This window comes from Mytilus galloprovincialis, chromosome 1 (assembly GCF_965363235.1).
Source record: "Mytilus galloprovincialis chromosome 1, xbMytGall1.hap1.1, whole genome shotgun sequence".
Lineage (NCBI taxonomy): Eukaryota > Metazoa > Mollusca > Bivalvia > Mytilida > Mytilidae > Mytilus > Mytilus galloprovincialis.
Genome location: NC_134838.1, coordinates 70,847,305 through 70,867,633, shown reverse-complemented (window position 1 = coordinate 70,867,633; position 20,329 = coordinate 70,847,305). Strand labels below are relative to the sequence as shown.

General features: G+C 30.6%; 1 protein-coding gene across 1 annotated transcript in view; it reads right to left on the bottom strand.

Annotated features, from left to right (window-relative positions):
- Positions 1-20,329, bottom strand: part of LOC143073839 (uncharacterized) — a 36,347-nt gene extending 16,018 nt beyond the window's left edge. Inside the window, exons 1-13 of the mRNA XM_076249787.1 lie at positions 20,238-20,329; positions 18,584-18,685; positions 17,311-17,404; positions 16,952-17,019; positions 14,198-14,316; positions 13,741-13,816; positions 10,385-11,004; positions 9,692-9,828; positions 9,095-9,280; positions 7,338-7,526; positions 6,132-6,169; positions 1,755-1,791; positions 582-838 (exon numbers count right to left, since the gene is read on the bottom strand). Of these exons, the coding sequence (XP_076105902.1) occupies positions 582-838; positions 1,755-1,791; positions 6,132-6,169; positions 7,338-7,526; positions 9,095-9,280; positions 9,692-9,828; positions 10,385-11,004; positions 13,741-13,816; positions 14,198-14,316; positions 16,952-17,019; positions 17,311-17,404; positions 18,584-18,685; positions 20,238-20,267 (1,953 nt within the window). The 5' untranslated portion in view covers positions 20,268-20,329. The remainder of the gene's footprint in view (positions 1-581; positions 839-1,754; positions 1,792-6,131; positions 6,170-7,337; positions 7,527-9,094; positions 9,281-9,691; positions 9,829-10,384; positions 11,005-13,740; positions 13,817-14,197; positions 14,317-16,951; positions 17,020-17,310; positions 17,405-18,583; positions 18,686-20,237) is intronic.

The window sequence follows — 20,329 nt, the reverse complement described above, 5'->3', positions numbered from 1 at the left end:
AAGATATTTCAATTTTAATGCCAAAATGTAATTTTTGCACCAAAGGCAGATAATATGGAGCTTTTTCAATGATATAAACATTTTAAAAGTAATCTGGGGCCAAACTGAATCGATTTTTTGTGATGATTTTGACATGAATATCAATAATGAGGTCATTTTTATAAATTTCCTGCTTACAAAACTTTGAATTTTTCGAGAAAAAAAAACTAAGGATTTTCTTATCCCAGGCATAGATTACCTTAGCCGTATTTGGCACAACTTTTTGGAATTTTGGATCCTCAATGCTCTTCAACTTTGTACTTGTTTGGCTTTATAAATATTTTGATATGAGCGTCACTGATGAGTCTTATGTAGACGAAACGCGCGTCTGGTGTACTAAATTATAATCCTAGTACCTTTGATAACTATTTGTACCATATCATAAAGTAACGAGTAATAGTGTAATAAATAAAATTCGTCATGAAAAAACAAATGTTTAATTTTTTGCTGAAATTTTTGTACCCGCGAGCCTCCTTAAAAGTATTTTCAATACATTTTTTCAGTAATGATAAGTACTTGTTCTAAACTGTAATTTATCATACCTTGTACTGCTCTGATCCAAATACATCATCCCTGATGGCACAGAAACTGTTTTCCGATGCGTCTTTTTTACCATCCTCACACTGTGTTCGATGTTTCTGTTTCATACAACAAACCTCAAGCAAAGAACGACAACTCCGCTGGTCATCTTGGTGAACATTTTCTACAGCACTGGGATAATTGTCACAACGACTGCTCTTTGATGCCCACTGGGTACCTACCACACAGCATCGTACTAATAGATTTGTATCTACACCACCTAAAACAAAAGAGATGTCCCTATGATTCTTTAATTAAGTAAAACTTATAATAGCCATCAATTTATTTCAGATTTGATTCATAGATAAACTATTGGTAGGATAATTTGAGCAAGGTAGCAAGAACCTGAAGTGAAGTGATTAAAATGTATTTCCTGCATTAAAAATATTTAATATTTAACATAGCTGTATAGTAACCACCTTAGGTAGTGGTACAATTCATAAAAGTTATATATTTTTGGTTGTATGAAATTTGTAGTAGTTCTAAGGGAAGAACATCTAATAAGCTGAAGAACTTTCCAGAACTTAGTTTAAGTGTCTCTGAACTATTTTTTTTTATATTTTTATACTGATTTTTGTCTTCCAATGTTTAATTTTGCAACTTTCTTTTTTATGTTTCCCCCAAGCTAATTCTTACTAGAAAGAAATGTTTTCATGGAGGTCAATTGCTGCAAAATTTCATAAAGAAATTTACGGAAAATTTAGCTTATATCTAACGGCAAGTATGAAAATACAATTGATATCAAATCTAATGCTTACCTTCAGAAATTCCAAAATGCGCACTCACAACTAAAAGTACAAAATATAAGTACATTTTCCAGAATATCTAAAAATAAAATCTTTCCAAAATTTAAGAGAAATGAAAGTTTAAAGAATGATGTGTATTCCTCCCTCCTTTATCTATCCCTACTTAATTTCCACTTATGATAGTGAAATTAAAGTTGAAACACAAGACTAGTATATTGTAAAGGGTTAACATAGGGGTAATTATAGATTATTTGATATCTTTATTAGCTAATAAGATAAATTAATTAACATTATCAAATAATGAAACTTCATTAATAAATTGTCTGACCCTAGGATAAAAATAAATCTATCTAGGCCAAAGACATTTTTCAATTTGAAATTGATACATACAATCTGTGAAGAAGAGGAATAAAGTCAATTTGTGAAACTATTAAGAGTGAAAAATTGCAATTGATTTCAGATGTTACCTTAAAAAATTATCATAAAAAAATAACAAAAATCAACAAAACTTGTAAATACAAAAATTAACATATAATAAATGATAAATGCAATGAAAAAGAATTTCATACAATATTTGACAATCTTTTTTAGATAACTAAGTAGTTTCCTCTAGAGTACCCCTGGATTATATCCCATGTGGTGAAACCAAAATAAGTAGTTATACTTCAATAGTATCAGACATCTTATGACAAATGTCCACAACATGTGGCAGACACCTTTTATAGTAATTAAAAATATTTTCATACCTTAATTCAACTGATTTTTTACCTAATAAAAGGAATTTTTGTTGAACAAATTGTTTAACTTATAAAAGATGTGTTAACTTAATGCATAATTCACATGCAAATTAATTTACCAGACAAAAATTACACTTTAAAAATTTGTGTGTTACATTCAGTTGCATTTTAATCTGAGGTCAAAACGCTCAAATAATGCCAAACTAAATTTGTAGATTTAAAATAAAATTAATAGAAATTAAAATTCCTTTAATTTTAAAGTGTGTTTGCTTGTAATTCCTATTGGATAAAATGAGGCCAAATTCAGTTTATTTAGATACAGTTCAAGCAGAAATAATATAAAGCAAAATTAATAAATTGATATTTTTTTCTAATATATCTGTATTTGGGTTAAAGTCAGTACAGTACTTAATTAACCAACTTAACCACCAAAAGGAAGTACTTCACTTTATTAGAAGTGGTTCTATGTTATTATTGTTGAGTGTTCTAATAGCTTCAAACAGATAAGGAGTAAAATTTGTGAGAATATTAAAAGTTGCCCACTCGAGATTTTATTTATTTTAATATGCGTCGTTCATATATTAGTCTAACTTCATTCAATTTCTTTTATTCTTATGGAGTCTTTACAGCAGACATTTTTTTTAACCAATGTTTATATAGACGGTCATTTTCATTTAAAATATAACAGAAATTCAAAAATATAACAGAAATTTAAAAAAAACAAGAATGTGTCCATAGTACATGGATGCCCCACTCATACTATCATTTTCAATGTTCAGTGTACCGTGCGATTGGGGTCAAAACTAATTTGGCATTAAAATTAGAAAGATCATATCATAGGGAACATGTGCACTAAGTTTCAAGTTGATTGGACTTCAACTTCATCAAAAACTACCTTGTCCAAAAACTTTAACCAAAAGCGGGACAGACGAGGAACGATTGAACAGACGCACAGACCAGAAACATAATGCCCCTCTACTATCGTAGGTGGGGCATAAAAATGTTATTAAAAAGATAACTACCTATATAAATTAGCACAATTGTGGAAGACCTGAGTCATTTTGTCTTCAACAGTCACCAGTTTTAACAGCTCTTGTTATAATTGTCACCAAACCCTTCAGTTTCAATAGAAGCAGGTTAACAGCTGGATGACTTCTGATGCAATATTTGTGGAATACCAAGTACTCAGTATCCTTGATTTAAGTTCTCAAAAAAATACATGTCAGTTAAATCAATAGTTGGAAAAAAAACTTACCATTTAGTTCTTTCTTTACCCACAAATTGGCTACCACAATATATGCCTTGTTAGCAGGTAAAATTAGAGGCTCTAAAGAGCCTGCGCTGCTCACCTGGTCTATGTGCGTATTCAACAAAGAACTCTCCAACATTGTAGACAAGTATAGAACTCATGACAAAAATCTGTTTTGTTGATATTGAATTGCTGATTGTTTATCTGTTTAGTTTCTCTCCATCTTCTTTAGTTTTTGCTTGAGACACAAAAGAGGGTAAAAAAATCCTAATTTAAGTTGCTGGGCAATCACTCCTTTAAAGTGTGACAGCCTCATACCTATATCAGCGAAATGTGACTTGTTAGTAGATCTTGCCTTGCTGATCATTTTTGTGATTTAAAGTGTCTATCTATCTGTTAATAATTATATCATGCAAGGCAAAACCCCCTAGAAATAAAATAAACAGCTGCGCCATGAGCGCATGATACGCCCGACGTCTCTGAGATACGGCACAACATGTAATAAAACCCTCCCCCTTTTTTACAAAATACTCAATAACTCAAAAATGAAATTTTAAATCATCACTAAAAAGTATACAGATCTTAAGATTAATATTACAAAGACATGGGTAAAGTTTTAAGCAATAATCATAAATCGTTTTAGAGATATGGCGCGACATGAAAAAAAAACCTCCCCCTTTTTTACAAAATACTCAATAACTCAAAAAATGAATTTTTGAATCATCACCAAAAAGTATACAGATATTAAGATTAATATACCTAAGAAGTGTTTAAAGTTTTAAGCCATAATCAAGAATTGTTTTTGAGATACGGTGCGACATGTGAAAAAAAAACACCCCTGTTTTAGTTACAAAGTGCCGTAACTCAAAAAGTTTTAATTTTATTTTCACCAAAAAGTATACAGATCATTTGACCATCATAAGAAACAACTACATTAAGTTTCATGAAATTTGGATAAGTCGTTCTCAAGTTACGGTGTGACATGTTTACGCTGGACAGACGGACGGACACCGGACATTTGTATACCATAATACGTCCCGTCAAAATTTTGATGGGCGTAAATTTTGACGGGCGTATAAAAATTGTCATTAAAGGGCAATAACTCCAAGGAGACGTTGAATGTTTTCCTCTATATAGCCTTAATTGTAGATCTTGTTTTCCTGATAATTTTTGTTTATTTAAGTTTCTATCTATCTATTATAATTTTTAAGATATAAGGGAAAAAAACGCAAAAAAGTTGTAAAGTTCATCATCAAAGGGCAACAACTAATAAGGGGTCAGCTGACGATTTTGAAAATGTGAACATATTTGTTGAACTTGTCTTGCTGATCATATTTGCAATTAACTGTTTCACTGGATCTTTTATAGTTTTCAAGATAATAGGCAAATAAAAAAAATGGTAAAATTTATCCTTTAAAGGCAATAACTCCTATATGAAGTCGTCTGACAATTTTTATCAATATTAAGAATTGGTATAGCTCAACATTCTGATCATTTTTGTGTTTGTCAGATTTTCTCTATCCATAATGGTTTTCAAAATAATATACAAAACTTGCTTTTTTCCCCAATGTTCTATTTTAGCCATGGTGGCCATGTTTGTTGGCAGACAGGGTCATCAGACACATTTTTAAAACTAGATACCTCAACCATGATTAAGGCCAAGATGGTTAAATTTTGCCCAGTAGTTTCAGAGAAGATTCTTGTAAAAGTTTACGGATGACAACAAAGATGGATGCCAAGTGATGAGAAAAGCTCATTTGGCCCATTTCAAAAATATCTCAAACTACAGTAATCACTCCATACCGCTTAATTGCATGATTTATTCCTGCACAAAACCATTTCACATTCATCTTACTTCATCCATCTATATGGTTCACTATATACCAATAATAAAACCATGTTATAAAGGAGTGTTGCTTATATTTATAATTGGATCTCAGTGGCGGATCTAAAAATTTTCATAAGCGGGGGACAACTGACTGCCTAAGGGGGTGCCCTATTCCGTCACGCTTTAGTGATTCCCTATATAACCAACCAAAATTTTTCTGATGCCCCCCCCCCCCTAAATCTGCCTCTGGATCTAACATGGAGAATCAATACACAACAGAAACAAAATCTGAACACAAAAGTTGACTGACTAGGTGTTATTTGTATTATTCTGTATTGGATCAACAATAATTTCAAATTATATTATAATTTTAAAATAGGACGTGTAAATGACTACAAAAATAAATCTGGTTGGTCATTTTTTGGTACAAATGTACTAATTATCAATATAAATGCATTTATTTATAAATTAGACATGCTTACTTTAGATATTTTTCAATGAAATCGTACAATATTTTTCACAACCTGATTAAACATTTACAATAATATAAAATGACAATACGTAAATGGAAATTGCACATCTGGGGATACATGAAAGGCATAAATACACAAACTCTATACATATATGTAGCTCTTTTTACAGCATTGAATGGAAATACATATGTAAGTTCTTTTTGCTTATAAATACAATGAGTAAAATGTCCAAAGTCTGTTCGTTTTTGCTTAATACAATGAGTAAAATGTCCAAAGTCTGTTCGTTTTTGCTTAATACAATGAGTAAAATGTCCAAAGTCTATCCATATAGGTCCTTTGTTTACTTGTTTATTATGTGATTTGGCCGGTTTAAACGCATTTAGACACTTTTATCAATAATTGTTTCACATTAAATGTGTTGTACATCAATTTGTGGTCTTTTTAAAATAAAATAATTTCAGATTATTTACAATGTCATACATCAACCTTTCTTCTTTTCTGTACACTATTATAATCATCTACAATAAATTAAAAAGAAGCTTAGTTCCATAGATAATTTTTTTCACAATTCCTTGGAAACATTTTTTATAAATTTCTACATGTATTGACAACAAACTTGAGTAAAAATTATTCTCTTTCTTTTATTCTTCTTGAGTCATTTCACTCTTTCTCTTTATTAGGAAAAAATACTTATAAAGATAAGCATATTGCTTTCATGCAGATACATATAACATCTTAAAATGTCAAAGAAAATTTTATTTTAATATCATGTGACAATTTTGTAAGGATTGGTGTAGCAAACTTGTGCTACAGCAAAATTGTCATGCAACAACATATCATTTAAGTAAATATTCAGGCATCTTAGGAGCGAACTTACTGCCCTCATTTCAGGAATATTTTCAAGCCTTTAAAATGGAGTAGCACTGACCAGACTACCAACTGAAGTAATGAAATTGAATTATCTCCCCTTTAACACCTTTATAAAGCACCACATATGTTTCCCAATAGACATGAAACTTCTACACAGAATTGGTAGTGGCCAATATTCAGTTAATTATTGTAGCACTGACCTTTGGTTACAGGAAAACTTTTATATTCTGGATACCAGTAGGATTCTTTTGGAAAAACCAGAAAGGGAGATGATCAACAAGAAAAAAACACATGCACAATAAACAGGTGACAAATTAACATGAAATGAAGATAATCCTGAAAAACGGGCCACAGAAAAAACAAGCGACAGACAAGTAAGAAAGGGAGACAATCACTAAAAAATGGGCAACACAAAAACCAGAAAGGCAGATAATCAACAAGAAAAAATTGGTGACAGACAAACAAGAAAGTGAGATAATAAAAAAAGACAGATAAAAGAAAAAACAGAAAGGCAGATTATCAACAAGAAAAAACAGGTGACAAACAAGAAAGGGAGATAATCACATAAAACATGAAAGTGAAAAAACAGAAAGGCAGATAATCAACAAGAAAAAAAAGTAACAGACAAACACGAAAGGAAGAGAATCAAGAAAAATGGGCAACAGAAAAATAGAGTTTGATAATCAACTATCAGCCTACCATTAAAAGACATTTTCCTAACAGCCAGAGAAGTCACCTTTGGTTACAGGAAAATTGTTTTTTGTGAGGAATAGGTGACAGAAAATAAAAAAGGGAGAAAACCAACTATCAGCCTACCATTAACAGACACTTTCCGAACAGCCACAGAACCTTTGGTTACAGGAAAATGGTTATTGAGAGTATTTTCTCTGATAGGTGTTTTAGACATAGGTATTGATGTCCTACTTCGTTCCTGTTTCTCCTGCACATGTTTTTGTGAAGGGTCAATATTCTCTATATCCATGGACTGGTTCCATACTGTGTCTTCTGAAAAGTTTGGAAAAATTCTTCATGAAAAGATAACTTTTTTTTAAGAATTTACTTATCATCAAGAGTCATTGAGTTTAAACAAAAACAAAATTGTACTTTTAGTGAAAACATACTATTTAACATTAAAAATAACTGTTTTAATTGATGCAAGTTTTGACTATTACTGGAAGGCTCAACTGAGTTTGAATAATTTCTGTAAATTCAGAAATAACTGCATGGATTGTCATAATGATTTTTCAAGAATGGACAAAAAAAGAGAGAATAATTATTGCGATATTAGGAAAATCTGCATACAGATGTATGTAAGATATCAGATAATGAATTCTTATTATTGTGATAGTTGACTAGTCACATTATTTGCATTTATAAAAACCTCATATTAATTTCTGAATTTACAGTACTCAACTAGTAATCATTAACTACACAGTGGATTCATTTATTTTTGGTTGGCTATCAATTTTCAATGAAAAAAAAAGCTTTTTTGAGGGTACATAATTTTATAATTTTGATGTTTATTCTTGTAAAAGTAACTAAAAATTGATATTTTGTTCAGTAAATCAATTTTCAACTATCAACAAAGTCTAAAAAAAAAATCTATTTCAAGCGTTGGTGCTGTTTGTTATACTGTATTGTAATATGGGGTTCTCCTGTCTCAGGAAATCCACAACAATTGGTATTCAACAAATATTAATGAATCCACAGTATTCTATTTCAAGTCATATTGATCAGCTATTTCATGCAAAAGAAACAAGTCAATAAGAACATAAAAAATATTTGAACTGACAGCTCTTTAACCAGTCAGGGGCATTACTTAAACAAGTAATTTTTTTTAGTTACTTATATAGGTAATTTTTGTTTTACAAAATTATAAAATAACTCAATAGAGTTATTTTAAATTTCAATAGAAGCATGGACTAAATGTAGTTTTCATGAATTTTTACAGCATTTTATATCATAAAATGAAGAATTTATTAGATTTAAGAGGAGTATAGAGATTAAGGGTTACTTTAAAAATAATGGCAAAAATATTACTTGAATAAGTTATTTTATACATCTTTGAAAGAATTAGTAATAACACTTATTTAAGGAACATATATAATTGTTTTGGGTTACAAATTATAAATAACTTCAAGTGTTAATTAATTCACAAGTTTCTATCTATTTATATCTGTCTACCTTCAAGATTTTTCAGGAAAATGATATTTTAATAGTCCCAAGAGACCAATCTTTGACCAAAAAGCATCGATATGAAAGATAAGTGCATCAGAAAGGCAATTAGTGTTTCAGAAAGATTAGATTTCATATTTCATGGGAAAAATAACCAGATGACTGCGAAAATTTGTTAAAGCTAGTAAAATCTGTATAGTTGGACACCTATAAAAATAATATTTAGAAAAGTTACTTATATAAGTAATATTTAAAATAGCCTCGCTTTCAACATTACTTGTATAGGTAGTTTTAAATGTTACTTGTTTAAGTAATGCCCCTGACTGTTAACTGGCATTAAAACCCCAAATACATGCATTCAATTTCAATTTCCCTCTATATAAAATCTTATTATTTACCAAAAGTTCCTTCCTCTATAAGCTCTGGTGGAGTCTCCCCATTTACATTACTTTTTTCTCCAAGTGAACCTGGTCTTGAACTTCCACTTAATGCAGAACCTCTGGACCTCAATCCTGGCTTTGGACTAGATGTATGCATAGGTGGACCAAATCCTAATGCTGGAGTAGATGATGCTATTGGTGGTCCTAATTAAAAATGTTAAATTTCTATATTCATCAATCAAATAATTTGCTATTTTACATTTTCCATTTTCTCTCTGATCCTAATTCCTAATATTTTTTCAGGGCACAGTGATACTAGAAAATATAAGGCAATTATCTTACATAACAATGCAGTAACCTCATGCTTTTCATCTCCATTTTACATTGAATTGTAAATGCCATCCATTTAATAGTCTCATAAATATACATTCATGATTATTCTATTTTTCGATTTTTTCTTAAATAACAATTTTTTTTTTATCTTTTGATCTGCAATCAGCAAAGAGAAGTTTTTCTAACAAGTGATAAAACATTTGACCATCTAAATGCATCTAATATTGAAATGTGAATTGGTAAATTTAAAACATTTTTTTTTTACTGTCCTCAGTTTTTTACCTAGATTAGTAATGGCTGTTTGGTCTTGTTGTTTTAGCTGTAATTTTTGTTGGAATTCTATCTGTTTCTGTCGCTGCCTCATCAATCTTTCATATTTTGCTTTTTCATCTTCTCCTTTGGCATCTTTCAGGTCTTTCCTATGTAAAATGTCCCAAAAATTTATTCTTTAAAAAACGATTAAAAGGAATTGAAATCTAGTTTGCCTGATTTATTGGAGTTTTCTTACTATGAAATGAATCATATTGAAGTGTTTATCATTTGTTTCGAATTTGTTTTGGGGTCCTTTTGCTGTGGTCAAAACAACACGTATAAGAATAAATAGGAATACCATTCTGTGAAAGATTAATAAAAAGTCTGTCTGCAGTTCAGGAGAAGAAGCTAGATTAACAATATGAACAAGCATTTAATCATTTTGCTGCAAGTTATAAAATTATCAGTTGAAGATTTAAATGTCACAACTCATAGTTATCTGCTTATTTCAGTGTGGAGGTACTTTGCATGATATCAATTGAGATGTAAAAACATTGTTGATTTGTTATATTTGTTAATTCATTGAAGAGTTTAAGATTTACAAATTCCAGTCAATTGAATTATGTGTTTAATTCTGAACCATATTTTGTAGTTTGAAGGAAATACACAACCAAGTACCAGTAAATTGGTTCCTAACAACTAATAATAGCTTGGTCTCTTTACCTCATGTTTTCATCCCCATAGTTAGGATCCACTAGTTGTACTGATTGTGTCCTTTTATGATTTATCTTTTGTCCTGGATCTTCTGGACCCTGTTTTCCTAATGAAAGTTTACCAGTTAATGTTTGGTCTTCAGTGCTCTGTTTTCCTAAAGAAAGTCTACCAGTATTTGAAGGAGTACTAGTTGCCTGCATACTATTCAAAGATCCCCGCCTAGTAGTGACACCTTCTGGTACATTAACTGGTCCCTGTCCATCAGTCTCACAAGCATTTAACACAACAGCAGCAGGTAACCAGTCTTGGTTTTTAGTTGTCCCTGTGAAATTGTTAGAATCTCTTGATACACAAGAAGAGTAGGCACTTTCTTTTGAAGCATTGTCCCTAGAACTATGAACACTAGAACCCCCACTGTTCGAACTTGGATTAGAATTTGTACTTTGAATACTTTCTCTATTAAATGTGTCTCTCCCGCTCAGTCTGGCATCGGTTATCATAGAAGGAGGAGGCATACATTCATTTCTTACTTGAGTGTCCAATGCTTTTGCTCTAACTTTCCTTGCTTTAGCCACTGTCTGATCAATGTCTGAATGTTTCATGTCATTTATATCATAAACTTTTGCAGGCTGGAAAATAAGAATGTATATTTATTGTAAGAATAAATTTGACTGCATTAGTACAATTGCAATTCAAATATTACCAGCTAAATGCATGCAAAAAAAATTATACTGACTTTATATCATTTTTCTTTCTACATTTGTCACTTTTCTCAGATTCTACTGTATGACCATGACTTTCACCAGGGTTGCCTTCAATGTTGTATCTGCTAGTAGAGCCACTTTTTTTTAGATATGTATCTATGTTGAACAATATACTGCACAGCTAGCCTACTACAATGACATCAATAGTAATAACCTATCTGATGCCATTTTGGATTCTATACATATAGCATGAATTTTTAGATCTATCTTGATCTTTTTTAACTAAGCCAGTAAAACATTCAGTAGTGGAAATCTATGTAATGGTTACAATATTGAACACAGCCCAGGTGACTGTGAGCAGAAAATCATTCCCATACTAAATGTTTTATTCAATTTTTCATTATCTAGATAAGTATACAAAACTACAGAAAATTTACAACTATCTTCATAAACATTCATATCCCATAATTTTAAGTTTTTTCTAAGATACATAGTATGTTACTATGCCCAATATTAAAACAGAAGAAAAAAGTACCTTTAATCATTTCTATTTATTTTTTATGGAACAACTACAAAGAAATCTTAGTAAAATCTTAACAAGAGGCTCTCAAGAGCCTGGATCGCTCACCTTCAATTTTTTTGTTTAAATCATTCATCAATGATTATTTTTGCTTTTCAGTGTGTGCTAAAATATGCCATTCAAACATTCTTTGTATCTGTCATATTTTCTTCACAGGCAAAAATAATGCATTTTACCCCTAGCAACATTGGCTATTTTTCTTGAAGTAAAAGGAAATGAAAGAATATTTAAAATTAATAATAATTAGAGTTATCTCTCTTTGCATATTTTAAGTCAGTGTGTAGAAACCAAAAAAATAACTAAATCTATATAAATTAAGTTAATTATCTCCCTTCAAATATTTCAGACCAAGAATATCTTCCTTTATGCATATTTTCTGGTCATGTACTGGATCTGTGTAAAGTTTAATTAATATTGGTACAGGTCATTTAGGAGGAGTTGTGCTTATCTCCCTTGATAAAAATCTTACCAGAAATATCTTCCTTCATGCACATCTACAGGTTGTGTACAAAAACTGTGTAAAGTTTCATCAATATTGATTAATCTGTTTAGGAGTAGTTGAGCTTACAGACTTGTTGCCATTTATAGCTATATTTAACTAAGTAAAATCAATTATCTCCCTTAAAATAATTCCGACCAGAAATATTTTCCTTCATGCACATCCTCAGGTTGTGTACTACAACTGTGTGATGTTTCATTAATATTGGTCCATCCATTAAGGAGGAGTTGCGTTTACGAGACATATGGACAGACAGACGGACAGACAGGGTGATTCCTATATACTTCCCCAAAACTTTGTTTTTTGGGGGGAATAAAAAACACAAATTAATACAAGTTACCCTGAGGATTGTTAAGTTTTAAGTTAAAGTGAAATTGGTTCAGTAGTTTAAGAGAAAAAGATTTTTTTAAGTTAGCAAACAATGAAAAATTGTGTAAAATTATCATTAAAGGGCAATAACTCCTTAAGGCGTCAACTGGCATTTTTAGTCATTAAACTTATTTGTAGATCTTACTTTGATAAACATTTTTGTTGTTTACAGTTTATCTCTATCTATAATAATATTCAAGATAATAACCAAAAACTGCAAAATTTGCTTAAAATTACCAATTAAGTGGCAACAACCCCACAATGAGTATCGATTTGTCTGAAAATTTCAGGGCTGATAGATCTTGACCTAATAAACACTTAAACTCCTCAAGATATTTGCTCTAAATGCTTTAGTTTTTGAAATACAAGCCAAAAACTGCATTTTAATTTATGTTCTATTTTTAGCCATGGTGGCCATGTTTTTTACAAAACACAAACTTTATACACGATACCCTTAGAATCATTTAGCATAAGTTTACCTGCAATTGGTTCAGTACTTTCAGAGAAGAAGATTTTTGAAAGTTAACAAATATGATGAACAAATTGAGTAAAATTGTCTTTAAAGGCCAATAACTTCTTAAGGGGTCAATTTACAATTTTGGTCATATATATTTGTAGATCTTACTTTGCTGAACATTTTTGCTGATTACAGTTTTTGAGATATAAGCCAAAAACTGCATTTGACCCCTATGTTCTATTTTTAGCAATGGCGACCATGTTTGTTGATAGATCAAAACTTCGGATACAATTTATAAACTAGATACCCTAAGGAACATTCAGTTAAAGTTTGGAAGTATTTGGCCTAGTAGTTTCAGAGGAGAAGATTCTTGAAATAGTTTACAACGACAGATGACGGACGACGATGGACGCCAAGTGATGGCATAAGCTCACTTGTCCCTTCGGGCCAGGTGAGCTAATAAAAGGGCTTGTAATATATCATTTTGTGTGACCATGGTCAAATCACTGATACTGTGGATTCATTTATTTGCATGAATGAAGGAAAAGTTGCATGTTCTTTGATATTTAATTCTGTGGTTTTCGGAAGTCTGCATAAGTCTCAAGAAAGTTTGTCATTAGCTGAACTTTTAATTTTGTGGTTCAATTGAACCCTTGAATCCATGAAAATTGGTATCAGACGAATAATAAAAAATCCACAGTAGTTTTCATTTCTGTATAAAACTTCTCTACTCTGTATTATTAAACATAACATTACCGGTTTAGGAGCTCTGTTTATACATTTCAAATAATCTTTATCAGCCATACAATTACCCAGAGAATTACCAAAGCTTCTGAAAAATAAAGAAAAATTCATCTATTACAATGAAGAATTTTTGTAATCATCAATCTCTGAAAAACATATAAAAAACATAAAACTATAACTTTCTTTGAGTTTATGGTAATTATTTTCAAAAGTCCCAAGGGTAGTTAAGACAATTATCCTGATGATCAACAGTTGAATGTTGTTGTCAATTGGTTAATAATTTGTTTATTCAGCCATAAGGGTCTATCACCATAATTGGTGACATAAATAGTTTAATTATCAAAGGAAGAAGAAATCGGGGCCGTCAGTTGTAAAAAAAAACAGTTATTAAAGCAATGAACACATAATTTTCAGTTTTATTCTATGGAAATTGATATCATTTTTGTTAATTTTTCACTATGTATATTACTTGAGAGCTCTTTTTAATCCATCAGTGACAGCTTCTTTTCTGGCCTTTTCTATAGATAAGGCTTTAGACTTCATTCCTTCACTGACCCCATAACCTACATCTTCATGGAAGATACCATCCTGCCAGAAAAAAAATATTAAAATTTATTATTGCATATTGATAGTGTTTTAAATCTGATATATATAAAGAAAAGAAACATTTGATTATCTTTTAGTTTGCTATATTCATGTGTAAATTCATTTGACGTACATTTATGAGATAAACTACAATCAAAAATTGTAAAGGAGCTTCTCCATTTCTTGCATTTTACATGTAGTGTACAGGAATATTTCAATTTGGTTGATGCATATTCATAGGAGGATTTTACCCTCATATTGAATAACATATTACGAACTTGAAATTTTTTTAATTACATTAGATGTAGGTTTCATTATAATACGTTATTCTGATTGGCTACACTGCAATCTCGCGTTATTCCTTAATCAACTTCATTGCACAATAAAAATTTATCATTGATGAAGACATGAGGTCCCAAAATAAGGTGCACAGGTAAATTAGATAACTTGATAATAAAAATTGTTTTTTCATGATCCTAGCTAAAAAATGTAATTATAAGTATTGAATGCTTCTTTTTGTAACTTCATAGGGTTGTAAAAGCGTTGACCATGTGCACATTTTTAGATTGAAGCGGTTTTGCGCTGGTTTTGCGCTTCATACAAAATGTACTTCGGTCAACGCTTTTACACCCCAATGAAGTTACAAAAAGAAGCATTCAATTCTTAAATAAACATAGTTCAAAGGGGAATAATCCTTACTATGTTAAATTATTGTCTCCCCTTTTTATTTTTCTCTCTCATATGTATATTCACTGGCTTTCATGCTGATTTTTTTTCAATTTATATTTATTGATTCATTGTCATTAAAAAAATTATTGTAATCAATGTATGAATTTTCAAAATTGCAAGAGAACATGATTGGTGAATAAAGAATGCCTACATGCATATCCATTTCTATTCTGTTAATAGTGGCCTTACAACACATCAAAATTTTAATGCATTGTTTAAAAGAGTATCTTTTGGAGAAACTATTATGAATATCTTATAATGGTATAATAAACTGTTATCACAGAGATATGTCTCGCCTTTTTGTAATTTTGATTATGCAAATGTTAAAATCAAAATAGCAAAACTTTAACATCAAGTTATGAAAATATTCAAAGTCAATGAACCATGACTGAGTTACATGGCTAAACAATCTCCATGTAAATGAGATGTGCCAATGCTTATACAACTGCATACCAAATACCATCATGATCATTGACTTATTATAAGTCGTTCCCAAATCTAAATACAAACATTAACTAGTAAACTATAGAAAAGTTTAAAAGTCAATAAGAGGGGGTGGGGCTATATAATGTCCATGGAAACTATACTTGCAAATGCCAATAAACTTGCATACCAAAATCATTGACTTAACATTAGCAGTTCATCTTAAACTGATCTAATCACAAACTAATACATGAAAACTAAGATAAGTTTCAAAGTTATTCGACTGTGACTGAGGGGTGAGGCCAAATATTCTCCATAGAAATGGGATGTGCCAATGCTTATACAACTGAATACCAATTAACATTGGCCTACCACTAATGGCTCCCCTTGAATTGACCTAATCACAAACTAATACATGATAACTCAGAAAAAATTTCAAAGTCAATAGACCATGACTAAGGGGGCGGAGCCAAATTATCTCCATGGAAATGAGATATGCCGATGCTTACACAACTACATACCAAATATCATTGACCTACCACTTGTGGTTATCCATAAACTGACCTAATAACAAACTAATACATGTAAAATAAGCAAGTTTCAAAGTCAATAGACCATGACTAAGGGAGCGGAGCTCATTATCTCCATGGAAATGAGATATGACAATGCTTACACAACTACATACCAAATATCATTGACCTATCACTTGTGGTTTCCCATAAACTGACCTAATTACAAACTAAAACATGTAAAATAAGCAAAGGTTTCGAAGTCAATAGACCATGACTGAGGGGGCAGGGCCAAATAATCTCCATTGAAATGAGATATGCCAATGCTTATACAACTGCATACCAAATATGATTGACCTACCACTTGTGGTTCACCATAAACTAGACCTAATCACAAACTAATACATTGTTGACGCCGCCTTCGCCGCCGTAGACACCAGAAACAGCATACCTACATGTATGTCTTGCTTTTTGACTCCATCAAGGCGAGACAAAAATGTATTGCAGTAAGTGTATTATTTTAAGTGCATCAATAACCACAGAACAATTTCTGAGTTTCTAAATCCAAGTAAATTAAATATTTTGTATCATGGAAAAAAGGTTATTTTTCATGATTGTGTGCTTCAATTTCAAAGATTTTCTGTTTAAAAAAATCACTATTTCATCAATTTACAAAGTTTGGGAATTTCTTTCACTTGATATCGAATTTGGAAAAATTGAAAACTTGTTCCATCACTTTTTTTTAGTAACAGTGCTATACATTTTTCAACAAATGAACATTCACCATTTTAATTATGATCAGAAGAAACAGTTGGATCCTTTCTCATGGTATATTTCATCTTTCAAATAGGAAGCTTTTAAATCATCAAAAAACAAATACTTTTAAGAGCACTTCTAAAAATGTTCACATATGAGCTTTTGAAGTTTTGTAAATTTTCATTTTTCTACCATAATATTTGGTTTCACAATTAACTTACTTTAAGTTGGACTTTGACTGTAGCACAAACTCCTACATAGTATTTACTGTTAAAATGGTCAACAAAATCTACAAAAATTATTTATCAATTAATGACATACTAGATTAAAAGTTCTTCTTTCATAATGATACAATCTAATTTTTCCTTCATAATAATAAGTCTTGTTGTAAAATTCATAGAAAAAAACCCATTACTTACACAAGATATGAATTTCTACAAATTATTAAATATGGAATATATGGTAAAATAAATAACAGAAATCATATATATATTTTTTTAATTAAAATCAAATTTTCAAATTATGCATCACATTTTAAATGAATGATTTCCCCGATTTGATTATGGTCATATGGACTTACCTACTGACTGATGCGTTACTGAATGGGACCATCCATTAAATCCAAACGTTTCATTGGCAAGATTAACCAGTCTCCATCCTTCAATGTAAGCTAGCTGAAGAAAAAGAACAAATGGATTATAACAAGACATTCTTAGTTGAAACATAGGGGAAATGAAAATTTCAATTGTCAAATACAATGAACTGTAAACCCACTATTTTTTTACAATTTTCGTAAGTAGAAAAATAACATGAATAAAAATCATCACAAACATGTAAAACTTGGATCTTTCCTTTAATATTAAACTACATCAAGTCAATTAGAAAATTGGGAAGTTATCTAGCTGAGAAGTGAACAAGAAAGTGTAAAACACAAAATAAAGTATCTGCTAAAGTAAGTTGGTTTACCATACATTGTAGTTGACATATTTATTATTAACTGGTGAAAACTAATCTTTCAGACTTCAGTCCATTACAAGTGTTTACTTGGTGTTTTTTTTCTGTAGAACATGTGTCATTTTGACTTGAGTTATCATTGATATGTTCATAATTATAAATTAACTGTTAACAAAACTTTGAATTTTTGAAAAACAAAGGTTTTTCTACCTCAGGAATAGATTACCTTAGCTGTATTTGGCAAAACTTTTAGGAATTTTTGGTCTTCAATGCTCTTCAACTTCGTACTTTATTTGGCCTTTTAAACATTTTTTGATTCGAGCATCACTGATGAGTCTTTTGTTGACAAAACGTGCGTCTGGCGTAAATATTAAATTTTTATCCTGGTATCTATGATGAGTTTATTTGTGAACTATAGTACATGTTGTATGTCTGTTATAACACTTGACAAATATAATACAACATATGACATTACACAAAACATAAACTCATAATGAAGGTAGCAGTCGTTTTGAACTTGCAATGATGTATTACCTCTTTAGATACAGAACAACAACTTTGAGATGAACAGTAATAAAAGCACTTTTTCTTTGTTTGTATTTGGTAAAATTTGTACAAGTGATGCCATAATTTTTCATGACTTATAATAAAACATATCCTTTCATTTCCATTTTAATTCATCTGATGAGAGTTTACATTCTCTAAATTTGATAATATTAAACTTTTCCCCTGTCTGTTTATAGGTTTAAAAATTTAGACAAATACAAATTTTGAACATATAAAGTGCAATTATGATATATTTGAAAGTCTTTTTGGTTTTCTTAGCTCAAACTCAGAAATGTTTTCTACACACTGAATATTTCTTTGTCATATTTCTCTATATCTGATAACCAAATTACCCTCTGACCCCCAGCTCCAGCTCTCTGACTGATAAATTCAGGTCCCAGTCTTTGTCTTAAGGCACCTTGTATTGCTTCATGTTCTTCTGTAGTAAACTCTGCCTGTTATGTCATAAATATCATATAAAAATCTTACACAACTATACACAACTTTAGTGCAGTAATTGAAAAATGTTTTTATTTAAGTAATAAAACCATGCATCAATTATAAATTTTGATGTTGTCTGTATTTCAATTAAATTGAAGTGTTTGGTATTAAAGTCATAAGAAACCTCAAATTAAAAAAAATAATGCATATATATTTTTTTTATAACTCAATAAATAGTTTTCATTATAAAACTTGTGTACATATACTTTTTTCTGAGACTGAAGAAAATTCTTTAATTTGTTCATATTTAGAAGAAGTTTACTTTATCTTCATTGCTTCTTTTCGAAGCAATTCCCAGACATATTTTCCGTATGCAAAGTGACCTCAGTGTGACCCATCTCATAAAAATCCGGTGATCGCAATACGCATGGATGTCCTTAAAATAAACTATTATCTTATTGTACATGTTAAACACATGCTCAATGTCCATGCTTTTTTTGTTGATTGTTGACAAACAAGTGACAATCGTTAAACTTTGGCTTCAAAACACGAACTTTAATTACCTGCCATATTTTCACAACACTGACCGATTGAAAAAAAAATTGACGATTTATAATATATGAAATTTATGCGAAAAAAATGATAAAATCGTGCACAGAAGACTAAGTTTATGATGTTTGTATGCATTGGTTCAAGAATTGGAATAACATTATTTTTCACCAGTCACTCGTTTCATATGACTAACTTTTTTAAACGACTTGACTTTTCAGCAAGTGACCATGATACAAAAATTGTCTGAAAAAAAACAACACTTGCCCAATTTTGTTCCTGTTTAAGAAATTGCAAAATGTTATATAAGGACATATAAGCACATACACAGAAAAATGAAAATGTTGGGGAATGTGGATTGTCGAAATTGTAGCCCCAAGTTTAAGCCTCTAGAACCACTGGGGCAAAGCTGATGACTGTAACTGGATTCACGATCATCCCAAGAAGTCAAATGAAAAATAAGGTCAGTATCTGTATTATCTGTTAAAATGTTTCAATATCATTTTCTTTACAAAGCATACATTGGTACAATGTAAATTCTTAAAAGATTCACACGGAAATCACAAATTACTACCAAGACATGTGTATGAAACGGGAAATTGGATTTGAAAAAAATAATTTAACAGATAATGCCTGCCTCATATTATGTCTGTGTCCACACCACATTTTGTGAAATATAAAAAAGAAGATGTGGTAGTGTATGACTGCCAAATAATTTAAGACAGCTCTACACAAGAGATCAACTGACACAGGAATTAACATCTAATGAACATTAGGTTACTGCATGGCCTTTAACAATAAGAAAACTAGTAAGCAATGAGAAAGGTAAAAAAGTGAAACGAAAAAACTATAAATAACATTTTAAAAGTTCCCATCAATTATGCATCATAAATCATTTTTTATGAACTTCGCCATGTTCACGGACAACAAAAAAATATAAAAGTTTAGGTCTCGTTATTGTGGATATTTCAATAAAGCAATGTTCTGCTCTTTTATTGTTCAATCTTGTTTTCCAACCTGTCCAAAGCAGGCAGGTTTGTGCTCCATTGCATGTACGATTTCAAGATATCAGCTTCTTTCTGATGATTGTTGTGATGTTTTTAACCACA